Genomic DNA, 20,762 nt, shown 5'->3' on the forward strand with positions numbered 1-20,762 from the left:
TCCGCCTGGAGGATTCCAGGGTTGGGGGCCCGACTCCTTCTTTTTGCACACATATGGCAACAGTCAACAGCAGATGCTTGGGTGCAGAAGGTAGTATCTCAGGGGTATGGGTTCCCATTCAGGAGGCAGCCTCCTCAAAGATTTTTTGCACCAGCCCGTCTCGTATAAAGTCGAAGGCCAATGCCCTGCAAGAAGCAGTCCAAAAATTACTGCAGTCAGGTGTGATTGTCCCAGTACCTCCATCACAAAGGGGACAGGGGTTTTACTCCAATCTATTTCTAATCCAGAAACCAAATGGGTCATATCGACCAATTCTAAATCTGAAAATGTTGAACAAATACATATGGATCCCGAAGTTCCACATGGAGACGTTACGCTCCATAATGTTGGCTATGGAACCGGGAGATTACATGGTATCTCTGGATGTACGGGATACTTACCTACATGTGCCTATAGCACTGTCACATCAGTGTTACCTCAGGTTTGCCATCCTCCAGGAACATTTCCAGTTCCAAGCTCTGCCTTTCGGGCTAGCTACAGCACCCAGGGTGTTTACCAAGATCATGGTGGTTATGGCAGCTTGTCTGCGCAAACAAGGGATAAGAATATTCCCATACCTACACGACCTGTTAATCTTAGCACAGTCGCAAGATTTACTGTTGAGCCATCTTCAGCAGACGATAGTTTGTTTACAGAGACACGGGTGGCTCATAAATTGGGAAAAGTCGTCCCTGAATCCGTCACAGCGGATGGTTCATTTGGGGGTCATATTGGATTCAGACCTACAGAAAGTTCTCTTACCAGAGAAAAAGATAGTCAAGGTGCAGGTCATGGCTCAGGAAGCGTTGCAAGCCCAGACAATGTCATTCCATGCAGCAATGCGACTGTTGGGTCTGATGGTATCAACCTTCGACGTGGTGGAATATGCGCAATTCCACTCCAGACTGTTGCAGCACCTTATTCTGACCAAATGGAACGGAAATCATCAGACGATAAAGAAGCAGATGATAAAGATTCCAGTAAATGTAAAAAGGTCTCTAGCGTGGTGGCTACAGACAGACCATTTAAACAAGGGGATACCCTTTTGGATAAAAGAGTGGCAAGTCCTGACAACAGATGCCAGCCTGCAAGGCTGGGGGGCGGTACTCGGAAGCCTATGGTTCCAGGGAAAATGGACCGCAAGGAAAAGTCGCCTGCCGATTAAATCTATTGGAGATAAGGGCCGTTTACTTGGCTTTAGCTCAGGCAAAGAACAATCTACAAGGAAGACCAGTCCAGATCCGCTCAGACAATGCGACGGCAGTAGCATACCTCAATCATCAAGGAGGAACTCACAGCAAGAGTCTGATGGGGGAAGTAACTCCCATTCTAAAATGGGCAGAACTCCATCTCCTAGCATTGTCAGCAGTATTTGTCACGGGTGTACTAAACTGGGAAGCGGATTTTCTCAGTCGGCACACCATTCAGGAAACCGAATGGACACTATCCCAGAAGTGTTTCAGACACTGGTGAACAGATGGGGTCTACCAGAGATAGACCTTATGGCGTCTCGTCTAAGCAACAAAGTTCCGAGGTACGGATCGAGAACAAGGGACCCAGGAGCGGTCCTTGTAGATGCACTGTCAGTAGAATGGAGGTTTCAGCTGGCATATCTGTTCCCTCCAATATCTTTGTTACCCAGAGTAGTGAGAAAGATAAAACGGGCAAAAGGAGGGATCATTCTAATAGCTCCAGCTTGGCCAAGAAGGCATTGGTACACAGATCTGTTGAGAATGTCCGTGGAAGCACCGATACTGCTCCCTCAACGTCCAGATCTGCTAATGCAGGGTCCTTGTTGTCACAGTCATCTGGATCGCCTGTCTTTGACGGCGTGGCTGTTGAAACCTCTATCTTAGAGGCTAAAGGTTTTTCGAAACAAGTAATCCAAACTATGCTTAGAGCAAGAAAGCCTTCTTCGGCCTGTGTGTATCATAGAATATGGCAAGCCTATATTCATTGGTGTACTGGAAAAAATGTCAATCCGAGATCTTTTAAAGTAGCTAGGATTTTGGATTTCCTTCAGGCAGGATTGGATAAAGGGTTGAAAGTTGCTTCCTTGAGGGTCCAAGTTTCAGCGTTAACTGTATGGTTTCAGCAGAAGATTGCTGATTTACAGGATGTACGTACATTTTTTCAAGGAGTAGTACAATATTCATCCTCCATTTGTTCCTCCTGCAGCTCCCTGGGATTTGAATTTAGTTCTTAAATTTCTCCAGGGTCCTTTGTTTGAACCACTTGAGAGAGTAGATCTTAAGTGGTTAACGGTTAAAGTTCTTTTTTTACTGGCAATGGCGTCAGCCAGAAGAGTGTCAGATTTAGGAGCATTATAATGTAAGTCTCCTTTCCTAAGTTTTTTTCCAGACAGAGCAGTTCTCAGAACGAGATCTAGCTATCTTCCAACGGTGGTATCAAAGTTTCACCTGAATAAAGAGATTGTAGTCCCAGCTTTTCAGGTATCGGGACTATCTGCGGGAGAAGCTTCGCTGGACGTGGTCCGGGCTTTAAGAATCTACATAGATCGTACTAGTGCCATCAGGAAAACAGATTCTCTCTTCATCCTCTACGGATTCCATAGAAGAGGATGGCCTGCTAGTAAACAGACGCTGGCGAGATGGCTCCGAATGGTAATATCAGAAGCTTATTCTCATGCAGATCTCCCTATTCCGGCTAATGTCTCTGCACACTCTACACGTAAGGTAGGTCCTTCTTGGGCAGCACAACAGGGTGCTTTAGCAGAACAGATATGTAGGGCAGCCACATGGTCTTCCATAAACACATTCATTAGACATTATGCCTTGGATTCTTTTGCCTCTCATGACGCAGACTTCGGGCGAAAGGTCTTCCAGTGAAATCAGGAGCGTCCCCACCACTAAAATGGCTTTGGGAATCCCAATGTTATCCTGTGGATAATCCTGTGGATCCAGCCAGGGAAATATACGTTATGGTAAGAACTTACCGTTGATAACGTGATTTCTCTTATGTCCACAGGGATGCCACCCTGACGCATCTGATTTGAGGATCTAGACAATCGCTAAAACATCTTCCTTCTTGTATGGAAGGGTGTGCGTGTGTGTTCTTATCGCCTGTACAGGTCTCTGCCTAATGTTCCTGCCTAAAATCGCTGTGGAAAGAACTGATCTGACTGAGTCAGTGGGCGGGACTATATAGTGGATGCCCCAATGCATCCTGGGAGACCAGAAAGCTCGTGACCGTGTTGGTGCCATTTTCGCTGTCGCTCGACAATATCCCAATGTTATCCTGTGGATACCTGTGGACATAAGAGAAGTCACGTTATCAACGGTAAGTTCTTACCATAACGTATATTTATCCTGATTTGGTGCAGCAGCTCTCAGGGCCCCTTAGTGAGACTTTATCTGCACCACTTACTATTACACTACAGCAGGTGCTTACCGCTGTGGGCTCTTCCGAGCAACGAATTACTAATAGACTGGAGGACCTGAAGTATGACTTTACGCATATTCACCGTGAATTACGGCTGGTGATGGCGCGTGTGGATCCTCCTGCGGCCTCTGTTTCTTTAGTGGTGATTCCATGGTCCCGCGTGAAGATTCAATCTGCAGTCACACAGAGTCACTTATCCGATGAAGAGGGAGAATGTCGACATAACATCCTCCAGTTTTCTGGCAGTCCGCGAGAGGGAATGGCTTTCCGCTCTAATATTTATTTGGAACAGTGGTTCGGTGTAACCCGTGGATGGAGGTTTTTGTCCCTAATCCGGTTTTCTTCAGCTGCCACTTATCCCTATACATTTATTTTGACACAGCTGTGTGTGACAGCTGATGGCCCAGTTTATCCTGCCCACTCTCGAGGGACTGTCATTTGGCTGGATTACTTTATTCCAGGGTGGACTCATCCTCCGGAGTGATTTTGCCACCTTGGGACTGGGAACCATTTCACTGGCTGCTCAGAACCTGACTGTGCTCTGTTCTGTATACTGATTCTCGTTAGCTACTGCATAATTTCATATTGTTTGTACATCCTTTCAAAGCTCCAGTTGTGTTATACTGCTATTCTTGTGCTCATGCTAGATAATTATTTGCATACAACTAATTATTTTCCAGTAGAATTCTGCTATAATATTTAAGGCCATTTATTTAGTGTTATTATCACTTATATAATTATTCATCTGTTTTCCGGCTCAGTGTATCTAAACCTACTGTGTGTGCATTTTTCACTATTTTGCAGGAGCAACTTCCCATATATAGGTTGTGGTCATTTATTTTAATGCCACAGCCACTTCTCTTTATATTATGTCTGTTCTTTACACTCGGTTATCTTGGTATTTGCATAATACTTTACTATTCTATGGGTATAACCTGGTCTATTTAATTTATGGTCTTTTATTTAATTGCCCCTTTCATTTACAGTATATCGTGTGCTTAGCCTGTAGCTACCGTTTTGTTGTTCTGCTATCCTCGTGCTCAGTATAGCTAAATATTTGCGTGCAACACTTACTTTCCGAGAGAATCCTGTTCTAACTGGTGTATGGCCCTTTATATAGTGTTACATCAGTATTATGTCTGTTTTCCAGCTCCTTGTATCTAAGAACGTGTGCACTTTTTACCATTTTGTCGGAGAAGCTTGCCATAATTAGTTTGTGCTCGCTTGTTTTAGTTCCACAGCCATTTATATTTATATTCTGTCTTTTAGCTCAGCTAACTCAGTATTTGCATACTACTTTACTATTCTGCGGGTGTAACCTGCTCCACTTAGTTTATGGCCATTTATTTTAGTTGCCCCTGTCAATTATACGGTATACTTCTCCTGTGTTATGGGGTTGGGGGATGGAGGGATGTTAGGCATTTAGGTGTAGTGTAGTTAGGGATGGGGTTCTTATGGGGATCCAGGTATGCCTAGGTTGGGGTTAGGTTATACAGGGTGGGGGGTTCTTGGGAGGTTTGCTTTGGGTGTCTTTATTTTATTTTGTGTATTTGTTTTGTTTGTAGGTTAGGGTATATGGGGTGGGGGGGATCGTGAGGCTTTTTGTTTTGATATTCTGATGGATGCGAGTTATTTATATTTTCATTTATGGTATGTCACCTATGCCCCATTATAAATCTGGTTCTCTCATGTGTACACCCGAATGGCGCCTTCGGGTGGCGATTAAGTAATCGGTGTTTGATTTGGGGTATTCTGCATGTCATTGTTTTTACTATATCCTTCTATTGTTCCATTTCTCATATCCGATGGCTTGGTCGCTAATCTTTATTTTGTCATTTATACACTGTTTATGCCCTCCTGTATTATTCCTCATGTTTGCTTTACAATTCAAATGCCTCTTTAATGTCTGGGTGTAACTTTTTAAATTTCCAATAAAAATTACACAATTAAAAAAAAAAAAAAACCATGACGCCTGGCATTCACGCCAAAGGTTTAAAACTTTGTCTCATCAGACCAGATAATTTTGTTTCTCATGGTCTGAGAGTCCTTCAGGTGCATTTTGGCAAACTCCAGACGAGCTGCCATGTGCTTTTAACTAAGGAGTGGCTTCCATCTGGCCACTACCGTACAGGCCTGATTGGTGGATTGCTGCAGAGATGGTTGTCCTTCTGGAAGGTTCTCCTCTCTCCACAGACGAATGCTGTAGCTCGGAGATCTACCGACAGTTCATAGTAACATAGTAACTAAGGTTGAAAAAAGACAATTGTCCATCGAGTTCAACCTATTTGTGGTCTCCTATGCAGTCTTATTATAGGACTAGTTATTTTTATGTTAGGACAAGTTATATTAACTATAATGCGTGCCTACGCACCATAACCCTGAATATCTTTATCCAATAGGAATTTATCTAACCCATTCTTAAAGGTGTTGACTGAGTCCACCATTACTACTCTCTCAGGCAGGGAATTCCAAACACGTATTGTCCTTACTGTGTAAAAACCTTTCCGCCTCAATGTGCGGAAACTCCTCTCCTCTAACCTAAGTGAGTGACCACGTGTCCTCTGTACTGATCTTATAGAAAACAGGTCCCTCCCAAGCTCTGTGTATTGACCACTTATATATTTGTAGATGTTGATCATGCCCCTTCTTAGTCTCCTCTTTTCCAATGTAAACATGCCGAGCCTTGCAAGCCTTTCCTCGTATTCCAGCGTCTCCATGCCCTTGATTAGTTTGGTCGCCCACCTCTGAACCTTTTCTAGTTCCAGGATATCCTTTTTGTAATATGGTGCCCAAAATTGCACACAGTATTCAAGATGTGGCCTCACTAGTGATTTATATAATGGGAGTATAATACTCTCGTCCCTTGCATCAATTCCCCGTTTTATGCATGCTAATATCTTATTAGCCTTCTTTGCTGCACTCCTACTTTGGGTACTGCTGTTTAATTTGTTATCTATGTGAACCCCTAAGGGGGATATTCAATTTGGTCCGAAGAGACATCGGGAATAAAAACCCCCGATGTTTCTTCGGGTGCTGCGGTCGGGCTATTTAATTTGCTCGGCCGGTAACAAGTCCTCTTACACCCGAAAACACACAGGTTCAGTGAAACCTGTGTGTTTTCGGGTGAAACAGCCCCGTTTTCGGTTGAAAACGGGGCTGTTATCGGGCATTTTGCTTCGCCTGCCGGAAGCAGGTGAAGCAAAACCCCCGATAAGCCGCGGCACGCGCCGGCTTATCGGGGCCAATTAAATAGCCCCCACCGGCCGATACTTATCACCCGGCACCCCGGGCCAAATTGAATATCCCCCTATGTCTTTTTCCAGTACAGAATCCCCTAATATTACCCCATTTAGTATTGTTGATTTATGGAATCTTATATAACATATATTTATTATATCATATATTGATATAATGGTTTATGTATTTTAGATCTGCAAATATATTATAATAGGCTTACAAATAGGTGGGCTCATAACAAAAGGGGTGATGTTTAATACTGGTCCAATCACACAATATGTTATGCGTGGACGTTCCTATTTAATACCTGTGATTGGCTCAGATTTAAGGAGCTATATCTCTACTGTCCAGGAAATATTTCCAGGCAAAGCCTAAATATACTTTACAGAGATATATAATCCTGGCTCATTGAACATATAAGTACTATACTTTGACTACAAGTCAATTGTCCCAACTTGCAGAGCCTTATATAATATATGCAGATTTCATGTATAACTTTAGTGATTCCGAAAATGAGTTCAAGACTTGGAATACCAGCTCTATTTTGTCTAGTACATTTATTATAGGTGATACAAAATACAAGATAAGATAACACAATGATAATAAATCTTATAATTTATCTATGCCTCCTTAACCATGGTACATACATAAGACACAAACAGTTTTACAAACTTAAACAATTAATACACATACTATACACTTGCAAGAATATGTGAGGGCATAATTCATAGCTACCGTCTTAGGATCCTGACTCCCTCTGGACTTCGTTCCTTCCTCCTCTCCTTCTAACTCTCTATCTATCAGACTGCCCCTTTTATCCTATATTCTACCAATTCAAAACTAGTATATCCCCACAGTTTCCAATGGAGTACATAATTATAGGTTTTGACAGATTCCAAAGTGTAATAAAACGTTCTCTGCTAACTCCGTCCCACGGTGGTGAGCATGTATGGAATTTGGGATCATAAAATTTGGTATTTCTTTATCCATCAGAGATCTACCTTTGTATGGATGTGTAAACGATCTATTTCGCCTAGGCCCTAGGGTGTTAGCATAAATGATTGTGACCTGTTTATAGTGGGTTTGATCCTATATTATCATTGCCTCTGGGCAGCAGTATAACTGGACAATAGGCCAGCTGGTTGATATACTTTCTAAAGGTATGAAGATCTTTGATTGTGAATTCCAATGTACCCTGTTCATACCAGTAACTGTTTGCATATTATGAGACCTGAGCTAGGTGACCTATTGACTTTATCCACCAAGTTATAATTATTTATTTGCTGTTTGTGAATCAAGTATACAGTATACATATATCTACATATCATGTAAACTTTGATTTAATTGTACTTGGTATAGCGCAGATCAGACATTAATCCTTTGATTAATACAGATATGAATAATGGCATGGAAGGGATGAATTTGTGTAATGCTCAATGTATTGTGTATTCTGGCTATATGGCTTACACAGAGAAAACCTGTCTCTTACATAATGACCCATAATCTTGCAGTAAAACACACAGAAATACATGCTACTAAATTCTCAAAACATAAGACTAATACATTCAAACCTATTTAAGTTATACCTTACAATAATATATATACACACACTCTTAACTGGTTGAAATCACATTGGGTAATAAATCATATTATTTAATTTACATAATTTGTTCTAACTTTGGTACCTACTAAATTATATTGTTATGTAATGGTCTATATGGCAACATTATGTAGGTGTTATTTTTAGTCTTGCCCCCACAGTGCATTACCTTACACTTGTCTGTGTTGAATCTCATTCTCCATTTTGCTGCCCATGCTTCCAGTTTAGTTAAGTCGTTCTGAAGAGACTCCGCATCCCCCTCCGTATTTATAACCTTACACAATTTCGTCTGCGAAAATTGACACCATGCTCTCTAGACCTACTGTTAGGTCGTTGATGAAAATGTTGAACAAAAGTGGTCCAAGTACAGACCCTTGTGGCACACCACTTAGTACTTTAGTCCAATTTGAAAATAATCCATTGACCACAACGCGCTGCTCCCTATTATCTAACCAATTACTGACCCAAGTGAATATTGTTCTCCCTAGCCCTGTTTCTTGTAGCTTATAGATCAGACGTATGTGTGGTACAGTGTCGAAAGTTTTGGCAAAGTCTAAAAAGATTACATCCACCTCCTTACCCTGATCAAGGTTCGCAATTACTGTTTCATAAAAGCCAAGTAAGTTGGTCTGACATGATCTGTCCTTCACAAATCCATGTTGGTTCCTTTTAATTACCTTATTTGCTTAAAGGAACTTTTGAATACTGTCCCTTAGAATACCTTCCAATACTTTACCCACTATAGATGTAAGACTAACTGGTCTATAATTACCTGGTTCAGCTTTGCTCCCCCTTTTGGAATATCGGCACTACCTCCGCTATACGCCAGTCTTTGGGAACCATACCCGATGTAACCGAATCCATGAAGATCAAAAATAGGGGTCTTGGTAGTTCAGCGTGCAGCTCCATAAGAACCCTCGGGTGAATTCCATTGGGACCAGGTGACTTATTAATTTTTAACTTTTTTAATTGGTCACAGACTACCTCCTCACGTAAATAAGCATTTAGCAGTGGGACATTATCTTTGTTGAGATTTTGTGTTAGACCCAGCATTTGGTACTCTCTGGTAAATACAGTTAAAAAAAACTTGTTTAGTTTGTTTGCTATGTCATTATCATTATTAATTAAGACTCCCCACTTGTCCTTTTGTCCTTTAAAGGTCCTATACTCTCCTCCTTTAGTCTCTTGCTGTTGATGTACTTAAAAAAAAAAATTTGGGATTTGCTTTGCTTTCCTTTGCTACTTACTAGTTTATCAGTTTCTACTTTTGCCGCTCTTATTCCTTTTTTGCATATTTTATTACAGTCCTTATAGTGCTGAAATGACTCCGCATCCCCCTCAGTTTTGTGTTTTTTAAATGCTCGTCTTTTTTTGTCCATTAATTCCTTTATATTTTTGTTAAACCACATTGGTTTTGGATTTGTATTCCTTTTTTTGCTGCTGGTGGGATTACATTTACGAGTATTATTAATTAGCAGTGATTTTAATACATCCCATTTCTCTGTAGTATTTTTTTCCTTGAAACAGAATTTCCCATTCAATGTCCCTTAACGCTGTCCTTCATCATGTCAAAGTTGGCTTTGCTAAAGTTTAGAGTCCTAGTTGAGCCAGTATAGGACTGCTTATGAAAACTGATATTGAATGTGACCATATTGTGGTCGCTGTTACCTATGGGCACTCCTACTTAAATATTTGATACCAATTCCCCATTGTTAGTTAATACCAGGTCTAAGATTGCATTGTACCTAGTTGGTTCCTCGATTCCTTTGACTTCATGCTTGGTTTGTGCTCAGACATGCACTGTCAAGTGTTGGACCTTATATAGACAGGTGTGTGCCTTTCGAAATCATGTCCAATCAACTGAATTTACCACAGGTGGACTTCAATTAAGCTGTAGGAACATCTCAAGGATGATCAGTGGACACAGTATGCACTTGAGCTCAATTTTGAGCTTCATGGCAAAGGCTGTGAATACTTATGTACATTTGATTTCTTCGTTTTTTTTATTTTTAATACATTTGCATAAATCTCAAATACTTTTTTCACCATTATGGGGTATTGTGTGTAGAATTTAGAGGGAAAAAATGAATTTATTCCATTTTGGAATAAGGCTGTAACACAACAAAATGTGGAAAAAGTGAAGCACTGTGAATACTTTCCGGATGCACTGTATGTAGATCATATCCAGATTTATCTATATACTCTGGACCTCGTGTCATCTGTGTTGGCCTGTGTTATTGAATGTCTTTTTTTGGATGTCATCTCACAACAAAAATATGCCATACTGTAACTTTATTGTTCTTAGATTTTACGTGAATTTTTTTTATGCCTGACTATATTCTTCATCCTCACATCATCTGCACTGTTCTGTATTTCAGCATTGGTAATTAAGCTGCCTTTTATTTAAAGCAGATAAGTCGGCAGTTCTACTAGAAAATGCAGCTATACTGGAGGGCCTGTAGCAGGTTTTTACTTTTCCATGGGTTCTATTTCACTAACAGTCTGTGGGGGACTGTGAATTTGCAGTCAGTGCAATTACAGGTTGAGTATCCCATTTCCAAATATTCTGAAATACAGAATTTTTTGAGTGAGACTGAGATAGTGAAAACCTTTGTTTTCTGATGGCTCAATGTACACAAACTTTGTTTAATACACAAATTTTATTAAAAATATTGTATTATATGACATTCAGGCTGTGTGTATAAGATGTATATGAAACATAAATGAATTGTGTGAATGTACACAAACTTTGTTTAATGAACAAAGTTATTAAAAATATTGGCTAAAATGACCGTCAGGCTGTGTGTATAAGAAACATAAATGCATTCTGTGCTTAGACCTGGGTCCCTTCGCCATGATATCTCATTATGGTATGCAATTATTCCAAAATACGGAAAAATCCCATATCCAAAATACCTCTGGTCCCAAGCATTTTGGATAAGGGATACTCAACCTGTATTATTTTTATTTGTGCAGTTATGGAGAACATCCTATAAAATGTCTGTTAATCTCTGAAAATGCACATGCAAACTATGCTAATGCCATAAGCGGCATCTTGCATTACAAAATGCCCGCTGCGGCATCTCCCATCTGATCCCTGCTTCCGAAAACACATCGGATCACTTCAGAACCGTATGTCACAATAAATCTGACCTCGACACTCTCACAACCCTTCATTTTGTGAAACAGACCCCTTCTCCTACCCAAAAAGTATGTGTTTTGTACCTTGAGGAAAGAGCCTGTGGATCTCCAAAACATTGGTCTAATAATGTAAAATGTAAATATTCCTAAAGCCCCGTACACACTGGGCGATACACTAGACGATATGAATGATAACTTTCTTTTTTAAAAGATCTATTGTTTATATTGTCTAGTATGTATGCCTCAACGACGCTTGCACCCGCGGGTAGTTCTCGTTCAGGCATTATCTACTTAACATGCAGCTCAACTTTAACTATATCATTGAGCTGCATGTTCGAGGATAGCGGGAGATGATATCACTGAGCAATATCATTCAGTGTGTATGCAATGGCGATCTCCCCGAATTAGCAATCAACGATATAGGTATTAGGAGGTCACCCAGTGTAATCTGGGCTTAAGGGGTCTATTTACTAAGCCGTGGATGGAGATAAAGTCCCAGCACATTCTCAAGGGGCACTGCAATGGTGTGCAAGGTAAAATGTGTGATCCTGTTGGCCATGAAGTGCCAGAGAAATGGTCAGAGTGCTGCCATTCGGCATCATTTGCCTCAAACTGAATAGTCCACTTCAAGTATTAGCTCCATCTAATTCTACATTGTTTTGTCTATGTGTTATATATATTTCAATTGGTGTTTGTTTATCTATATTAAATACTTTATCATATTTTGGCAAAGTTCACATTGCTTTACAGCATGTCTAAACTGGAGAGCCACGAAGATGGTGAGGTCGGTAACTACCTCTATATACTAAGAACCCCCTAATGTGTGTAAAGTTACTTAACGTGCCCCAAGTCACAAGAACTCAACCAAGCTATTCCTTACGCATTTACATTTTTGCACAATCCAATTTCTAATTTGTCTTTTATGTTCTGTTCTTTACTATATAATGAATGTTATTTTGTGTTTAAAAAGACTCAAGCACTGCATAAATCTGAGATCTCTTTTGGGTGCACATAGGGGCGGATTGGCCCACCATGATAGATTCCGATGGGCCGGTCCCATACCTCCCCTCAGCCAGACCGATTCACACTCATGCTGGGCTGGCTCACACTGCTTCCAGTACTTGCGGTTCATTGGAACGCAATCCGCAAGTTAGGCTAGCGAGCACTTCCAGGTGCCGCTAGCCAAAGGTCTCTTCAACGAGCCCGGCCCAGGAGCAGCAGCATAGCGATGGTCGGAGCCGGGTTCACAACACCCACTGCCACCCCAGCTCCCGCACTCTCACTGGACTGGCCAGAGCGGCGACTGAGCACCGAAGGGGACCCAGCAGAGAGGTTATTTTTAATTACATTATTTGCATTATCGTGATGGTGTTAAGGGTAAGGGCGTCCCCGGTCACAGTGTATGGTTTGGGGACAGGACTGGACAGGAGCAGGATGTACTTTGTTCTCAGGATGCCAGCTGATCAGGCAGCACTCACAGCCAGCCCTGGGACAATCTCTAATGCAACGTCCTTCAGCCCTATAGCTGCCCAAGGTCTGTGGGCCTATTTATGTAATGCAGTGGCTACGTATGTAATGTGGTGGTTATGTGTGTCATGTGGTGCTATACGTGTAATGTGGTGCTATTCATGTAATAATGTGGTGGCTATGTATGTAATGTGGTGGCTATATATGTAATCAGGGGCAGATTGGCCACTGGGACAAATCCCGTAGCGCTGGTCCCCTGTGTCTGTGTTTCACTACTTGTGTGTGCTCCGTTCCTGTACTGTGCTGTATGTAGTGTGTGCTCCGTTCCTGTACTGTGCTGTATGTAGTGTGTGCTCCGTTCCTGTACTGTATGTAGTGTGTGCTCCGTTCCTGTACTGTATGTAGTGTGTGCTCCGTTCCTGTACTGTGCTGTATGTAGTGTGTGCTCCGTTCCTGTACTGTGCTGTATGTAGTGTGTGCTCCGTTCCTGTACTGTGCTGTATGTAGTGTGTGCTCCGTTCCTGTACTGTGCTGTATGTAGTGTGTGCTCCGTTCCTGTACTGTGCTGTATGTAGTGTGTGCTCCCCCTCCCTGTACTGTGCTGTATGTAGTGTGTGCTCCCTCCCTGTACTGTGCTGTATGTAGTGTGTGCCCCTCCATGTACTGTGCTGTATGTAGTGTGTGCTCCCTCCCTGTACTGTACTGTACTGTATGTAGTATGTGCTCTCTCCCTGTACTGTACTGTGCTGTATGTAGTGTGTGCCCCTCCATGTGCTGTATGTAGTGTGTGCTCCCTCCCTGTACTGTACTGTATGTAGTATGTGCTCTCTCCCTGTACTGTACTGTGCTGTATGTAGTGTGTGCCCCTCCATGTACTGTGCTGTATGTAGTGTGTGCTCTCTCTCCCTGTACTGTACTGTGCTGTATGTAGTGTGTGCTCCCTCCCTGTACTGTGCTGTATGCAGTGTGTGCTCCCTCCCTGTACTGTATGTAGTGTGTGCTCTCCCTCCCTGTACTGTACTGTATGTAGTGTGTGCTCCCCCTCCCTGTACTGTGCTGTATGTAGTGTGTGGTCCCTCCCTGTACTGTGCTGTATGTAGTGTGTGCTCCCTCCCTGTACTGTGCTGTATGTAGTGTGTGCTCCCTCCATGTACTGTGCTGTATGTAGTCCCTTCCTGTACTGTGCTGTATGTAGTGTGTGCTCTCTCCCTGTACTGTACTGTACTGTGCTGTATGTAGTGTGTGCTCTCTCCCTGTACTGTACTGTGCTGTACGTAGTGTGTGCTCTCTCCCTGTACTGTACTGTGCTGTATGTAGTGTGTGCTCCCTCCCTGTACTGTGCTGTATGTAGTGTGTGCTCTCTCCCTGTACTATACTGTGCTGTATGTAGTGTGTGCTCTCTCCCTGTACTGTGCTGTATGTAGTGTGTGCTCTCTCCCTGTACTGTACTGTGCTGTATGTAGTGTGTGCTCCCCCTGAAACATATAAGGTTAAAAAAAGGGGTTTGCAGAATGAAAAATCAGAAGTAGATTAAAGGCATGACTGCAGTGTCAGTAGGCACTGAAAGTGGGCATATCAGTCCTTGTATATTCAGATGTACAGATGTGTATTGTAGCAGCATATGCATAAAGTCGCAGGTAAACATTAGCATAACGTAAAGCTAAAGAAGGCCCCAACTGTGTCTGTCTCAGAATCAGGACCTTCTTCGGAGTGACCCCGCCCTCTTCACAGACTCCTCCCCCTCAACGGACTCCGCCCCCATTAGGGCTGCTTCCATAAATTTCCCGGGCTGGTGTTCGATCCCAATCCGCCCCTGGGTACACATACTGTAAAGTAAGGTGTGGAGTGCATTTCAACCACTTAATACACTTTTTTATTCCTTCATTAGCTGTAGACGCTTGACAGCAAAGCAATCGCAGTTTCAGAGAATTCTTGATCTACTAAATATCTGTATCTGACTTTTCTGTTGCATGCATAAAGTGTAATAGCTTGGAACAGACACTACACCATTCTCTCATTATAAATATAAATTGTCACCTTGTAAAAAAAAATATATACAGGTTGAGTATCCCATATCCAAATATTCCAAAATACGGAATATTCCGAAATATGGACTTTTTTGCGTGAGAGTCAGATAGTGAAACCTTTGTTTTCTGATGGCTCAATGTACACAAACTTTGTTTAATACACAAAGTTATTAAAAATATTGTATTAAATGACCTTCAGGCTGTGTGTATAAGGTGTATATGAAACATAAATGAATTGTGTGAATGTAGACACACTTTGTTTAATGCACAAAGTTACAAAATATATTGGCTAAAATTACCTTCAGGCTGGGTGTATAAGGTGTATATGTAACATAAATGCATTCTGTGCTTAGATTTAGGTCCCATCACCATGATATCTCATTATGGTATGCAGTTATTCCAAAATACGGAAAAATCCCATATCCAAAATACCTCTGGTCCCAAGCATTTTGGATAAGGGATACTCAACCTGTATATATATTTATTTTTTATTTTATTTTTTAGCTTTCTTGAAAATAAATCTGCTTGTTTTAGTAAGTCTGCTAATACAAAGTTGTTCCTGTTTCTTCCCAGGGGAATTAATGGAGTGCTTGGTTCCACACCCTGAATTCAAGATGCTAGGTCTTCGTAACATTCCTCAGATGTCTGAACACTCCCTGGCATACAGCACATTCACTTGGCATGGCCTCATCAAACATTTGAGACAAATGCTCATTGCTAATGCAAAAATGGAAGAAGGTGCGAGCAGTCATGTAGTAGCGCTCAAAATAAATACAAATAACGATGCAGTTGGAATATAAATGTTCTTATAAGCCACATTGGTTTATTTGTCTTGGATCTTCCTCTGGTGACTTTGGCCAGTCCAGTGGAAAAGAAACCCACAGTCCACATTCATTAAAGAAGCATCTTTACTGGCATAGAGTGTGGTTGCAGCACCCACGGTCTCAACCCCACCAAAATGTACAGCAGCAACTCCCATACTAGTACAGACAGTATTTGTATCTTGAACTAGACATGCACTTGGCAATTGTAAATAGCCTTTTGTGTGTTTTGGGTCATCTTATATATTTTAGTCATTTATTTTTCCGCAAAAAAATAGCTGAATATATGTTTAGCTTAATCAGAGCTTGTTTTCTAGTCCGTGGATCTTTATAATTTATTTATATAGTGACTGTATTATACAGTGCAGCGAATATTTAATCATTCCTAATCAATCCCTGCCCCATTGGAGCTTACAGTTTACATTTCCTAACACTTTCTTGCACTCGCACACACTAGGGTCCATTGTAGTCAGCTCTCAACCTACCAGTATGGTTTAGGGTTGTGTGGGAAACAGGAGCGCCTGGAGAACCCTCAGACAGTGCCCAAGTAGTAATGATGACTCTTATGCTGCAACACAGCAACTGTGCCATCAGCTTTATAGAACCGTGGCCAGTTTTGTCACATAGTGTATGCATATTACTTTTCTCTTATGATAAGCTTTGTATTTGTATTTTAGATTTTCATTGATTAGAATTATGTTGTCAGATTCGTTAACTGGATTAAAAAATGTTTGACTTTTCTAACAAGATGTCATACCTACAATGTTCCGTAAATGTCTTTCTCTGAGTCACACAGCTATACTGTAGAAATGTGAATGATCTGCGATTTATCAGATTTTACAGATGTTTCTGTGTACTGATCGTCAGTATTTGTGTTTAATCCTTTGCTAGGCATTAACTGGCAAGTGCAGCCCCGCTCACAGCCAGCAACAGGAAGAGTTTCCTTGCAAAGTGAACTGCAGTTCAATACGTCTCTGGCAAACCTTGCTATATTCCGTGGGAGAGAGATTGAAACTGCTTCTCCTGGTGAGCAACACTTAAGAGTCTGACTGTATTGGTGACATAACACAGCGCTGTCCTGATTTAGGTGGGACCGTCCCCCTAGGTCGCTGATGCTCTCATAGGGAGTTTTTAGGGGGGGAAGTGTAGTTGAAGATGCCTAGACCTACACAAGCACACTAGACATGGAATATGGCGTTCCTTTTGTGACATGATTTGCCAATTGGATGAGGCGTGGCTGTATCCCTGATTAGACCAATTTTATATGTTGGGAGGTATGGTGGGTTTAATGTTTTGTTTTCGTCCTTCAAACAAGCATTACCCATTATGCAGCATAGGAAATCCCATGGGAGCTAGATAATGGCAGAGCCAAGTTTTTACCCTCACATTATAAATTGCTACACAATGGAGTTTTATTGCTGTAGATTTTTGTAGCTAATGAATGGCCATATTCCTTTCAGCTGGGATGCTATCGGGATGCCGGCGGTCAGAATACCGACAGCGGCATCCCGACGCACAGGTTCACGACACTTGGAGAAAAGTATGCTAACCCTCATGTTCTCCCCCCTAACCCTGCATTCCTGCAACCTGACCCTAACCCTGTCTCCCCCACGCAGCCTAACCCTGACTCTCATAGAAACATAGAAATATAGAATTTGACGGCAGATAAGAACCACTTGGCCCATCTAGTCTGCCCCTTTTTTTTATCCTTTAGGTAATCTCAACCCTTTTTGAACCTTAATTCTTTGTAAGGATATTCATATGCCTATCCCAAGCATGTTTAATTTGCTCTACAGTCTTAGCCTCTACCACCTCTGATGGGAGGCTATTCCACTTATCCACTACCATTTCTGTGAAGTAATTTTTCCTTAAATTTCCCCTGAACCTCCCCCCCTCCGGTCTCAGTGTATGCCCTCGAGTTCTAATATTTCTCTTCCTTTGAAGAATTTTTCCCTCCTGAACTTTAAGACCCTTGATATATTTGAAAGTTTCTATCATGTCCCCCCTTTCTCTTCTCTCCTCCAAACTATACATATTAAGATCTTTTAGCCTTTCCGGGTAAGTTTTGTGATGTAGGCCATGCACCATTTTAGTTGCCCTTCTTTGTACACTCTCTAATGTATTTATATCCTTCTGGAGATATGGTCTCCAGAACTGGACAGAGTATTCCAGATGGGGACGCACCAATGACCTATACAGTGGCATTATCACTTCTTTTTTCCTGCTACTGATTCCTCTCCCTATGCAACCCTATCCCTCCTCTCCCTATGCTCTCCATAGTGGTGCCTAAACCTAAACCCTCCCCTCATCCTAAACCTAACCTCCTGCAGCCTAACCCTCCCTAAACCTAACACCCCTTCCACAGCCTGACCCTAAAGAGCCCCAGCAGTCTTACGTTCAGGATGCTGGCGCCAGCATTTTAATCCATGATGGGATCCTAGCGTCGGCATTCCAACCAATGTCGGGATTCTGGCATTGGCATTCCAACTGCAAGCACCCTGAATGCCGGTATGCTGAATGGATCCCTTTCAGTTATCACATATTCTGCTATTCAACTGTTTGTTATTAGTGAGGTGCAAAGGGATTTATGTATTTAATTTTTTCCTTTTTTTTTTTTTTTTCACATTTACTGTAAAATTAACTATTTCCTAATTTCAGAGGGTTTCAAAAATCCAGCATTGTATACATCCTGGTTATCACCAGAGGATTCCTTTAGTATTTGGAAAACACCAAGAGCATTCAGCAAATATGAGAAGTCTGCCACGTTAGTGAGCAATAGCCAGTGCCTGCTGAAACCTTTGGACAGCATTGTTGGAAAAGCATGGAACATGTTTGCTTCAAAGTAAGTTTCTTATTAACATTCATTTATTGTTAATACAAGTCACACTATACATCCATACATTTTAACAATGGGACACACGATCAAGAACGTATACATCCACTTCCTGCTGTGTTTTCACCAGAAAGTGAGTGCAGCTTGTGTGTATTTACATACACACACACATATATATATTTTAGCAGATTAAGGCCAATTTCTAGCTATGCACATACTGTATCATGGACATGCCTATCTTAGAATGGAGTAGTCTCACAAGTTCACCTGGGTTTGCAGGGAAGTGGTAGAACAAGTTTCAATTACTGTACAGTGTAATGTGCTGTATACTTTAGCTGTAGGGAACAGCCTCATTGTTTCACTTTGGCCAGTATAATAATAAGCTTCAGAGAAAGTGAAACATAATAAAGACAATCCAGAAGGTCCCTCACCGTCATGGTTTACTTTAAAAAAAAAAAAAAGTTAAAACCAATATGTAAGCTTAAGATGCATATTCAATTAGCCTTGGGGTTTACCCCGCAGCTAATTGTCTGTGCTGCCCGAGTCAGTTAACTGCAGGAACCCTGGACGCTAGGGTTTTTCCTTGCAGCCCCAGGAGCTGGGAAGAAAAATCTGTGTTAAAATACAGTTTCTGCGCTTTAAAGCGCTGGGAAATGCATTGATTCTGCATTTTATGCGGAATCACTGGGTAAGAATACGTTAGACCAGTGATTACTGTGTGGAAAAAAGGTTAATTAATTCAATAGCTTTACCTGCGCAGCGCCGACATTAGCTGCAGGGAAAACACTGCGGCTAATTGGATATGCCCATGAAGGCCTGATTTTGAGGTTAGAGTAAAGCAAAAAAAAGAGCAAGTAACATTGAGTAAAACACACATGGAAATATACCATATGTTGCACTACACCATTTGCTTTGGCTAGAAAGAGAACACACAAGAACAAACAAGGGTTTATATTTCTAAATTATTAATGATTTGTTTTTGTCTGTTTTAATTTACAGAGCATATGTTCATCAGTACACAAAGTATGGCATTGAGGAAGAGCAGTTCCTGCAGAGTTTTACAGTTCTTGAGCAAATCATTTCTAGCTACGCCAGTTTATAGCAATTAAATACCTAAATACCTATATTTCCAAAGTTTTAATGATATATATCATGAAATGTTTCAAATGAATAATATATTTTTAAATAAATCTATTTATGCTTTCTTTACTGTATTAATTGTTAAAAGCTAAAAAGAGAGAGTAAAGATGACATTATGGGATAGCAATTTGCCTCTCACAATCTATCCCTAACCATAACATTTCTAGCCAAATAGAAATAACCAGTGATCGATGCTAGATTTGTCTGTAAATTCTTATACCAAAGAGTTTTAGGGCAATAAGCATTTGTCCACAACAGAAAGGGAATATAGGGGATACATACGATAACCTGGCAGACGGGATGCCCGCTGTCACTATACCGACAGCGGCATCCCATCTGTCAGAATCCTGGCAGAGAGTCCCCTCGACATGCATCAGGCCTGGTGGCTGGCTGCGCTCGCCACAGGTTTTATTCCTACTCGGTAGGTGGCATGAACCCACCAACCGAGTAGGAATAACGGGCAGGTGTCGGGATTCTGTTTGTCGTAAAATGCCAGCTTTCGGGGATTCCAGCATCGATCTCCTGAACGCCGGGATCCTGACAGCCGGTATATTGACTGCATCCCAAATATAGGACAAGATTTCAAATACACATGCAAACTTTATTATATAACAGTGCAATGTGTGCAAATGTGCTGTAACCCCTGTCAACCAATAGGATGTTTTCATTTCATTTTTTAAAACTAGAATCTGATTAGTTTTCTTATATTAGACTCTGAATGGACAAGTTCCTACACAGGTGTTTATGTTGAATAAACAGATATTATAACAATATCCTGTGCTTTACAGAGTAACACAATACTCTAATGGTTCCCAAACTCTGTGCCTAGGCACCCTGGGGTGCCGCAAGCCTCTTACAGGGGTGCCTCGGGTTGGTGGTCCAGGAACAAACCAAATTATTTATGGTCAAAGTGATAGGAAAAACCTAGTGCTATTGGCTGCCAATCATAAAACATGATCATAACCACAACTATGTGCACCACCACATAACTGAACTTAAGAGTGACCGGTAAGCACAATTTACTTAATTTCTCTGACGTCCTAAGTGGATGCTGG

At 41.5% G+C, this 20,762-nt stretch overlaps 1 protein-coding gene across 6 annotated transcripts in view; it reads left to right on the plus strand.

The window, feature by feature from the left end:
- Positions 1–19,772, plus strand: part of TUBD1 (tubulin delta 1) — a 113,102-nt gene extending 93,330 nt beyond the window's left edge. For all 6 annotated transcript variants that reach the window (XM_063954040.1, XM_063954038.1, XM_063954039.1 and 3 more), the window contains 4 exons: positions 15,487–15,651; positions 16,626–16,760; positions 18,393–18,576; positions 19,567–19,772. In XM_063954040.1, coding sequence (XP_063810110.1) covers positions 15,487–15,651; positions 16,626–16,760; positions 18,393–18,576; positions 19,567–19,669 — 587 coding nt within the window. In that variant the 3' untranslated portion in view covers positions 19,670–19,772. The remainder of the gene's footprint in view (positions 1–15,486; positions 15,652–16,625; positions 16,761–18,392; positions 18,577–19,566) is intronic.
- Positions 19,773–20,762: the final 990 nt, after the last annotated feature.

This window comes from Pseudophryne corroboree, chromosome 2 (genome assembly GCF_028390025.1).
Source record: "Pseudophryne corroboree isolate aPseCor3 chromosome 2, aPseCor3.hap2, whole genome shotgun sequence".
Lineage (NCBI taxonomy): Eukaryota > Metazoa > Chordata > Amphibia > Anura > Myobatrachidae > Pseudophryne > Pseudophryne corroboree.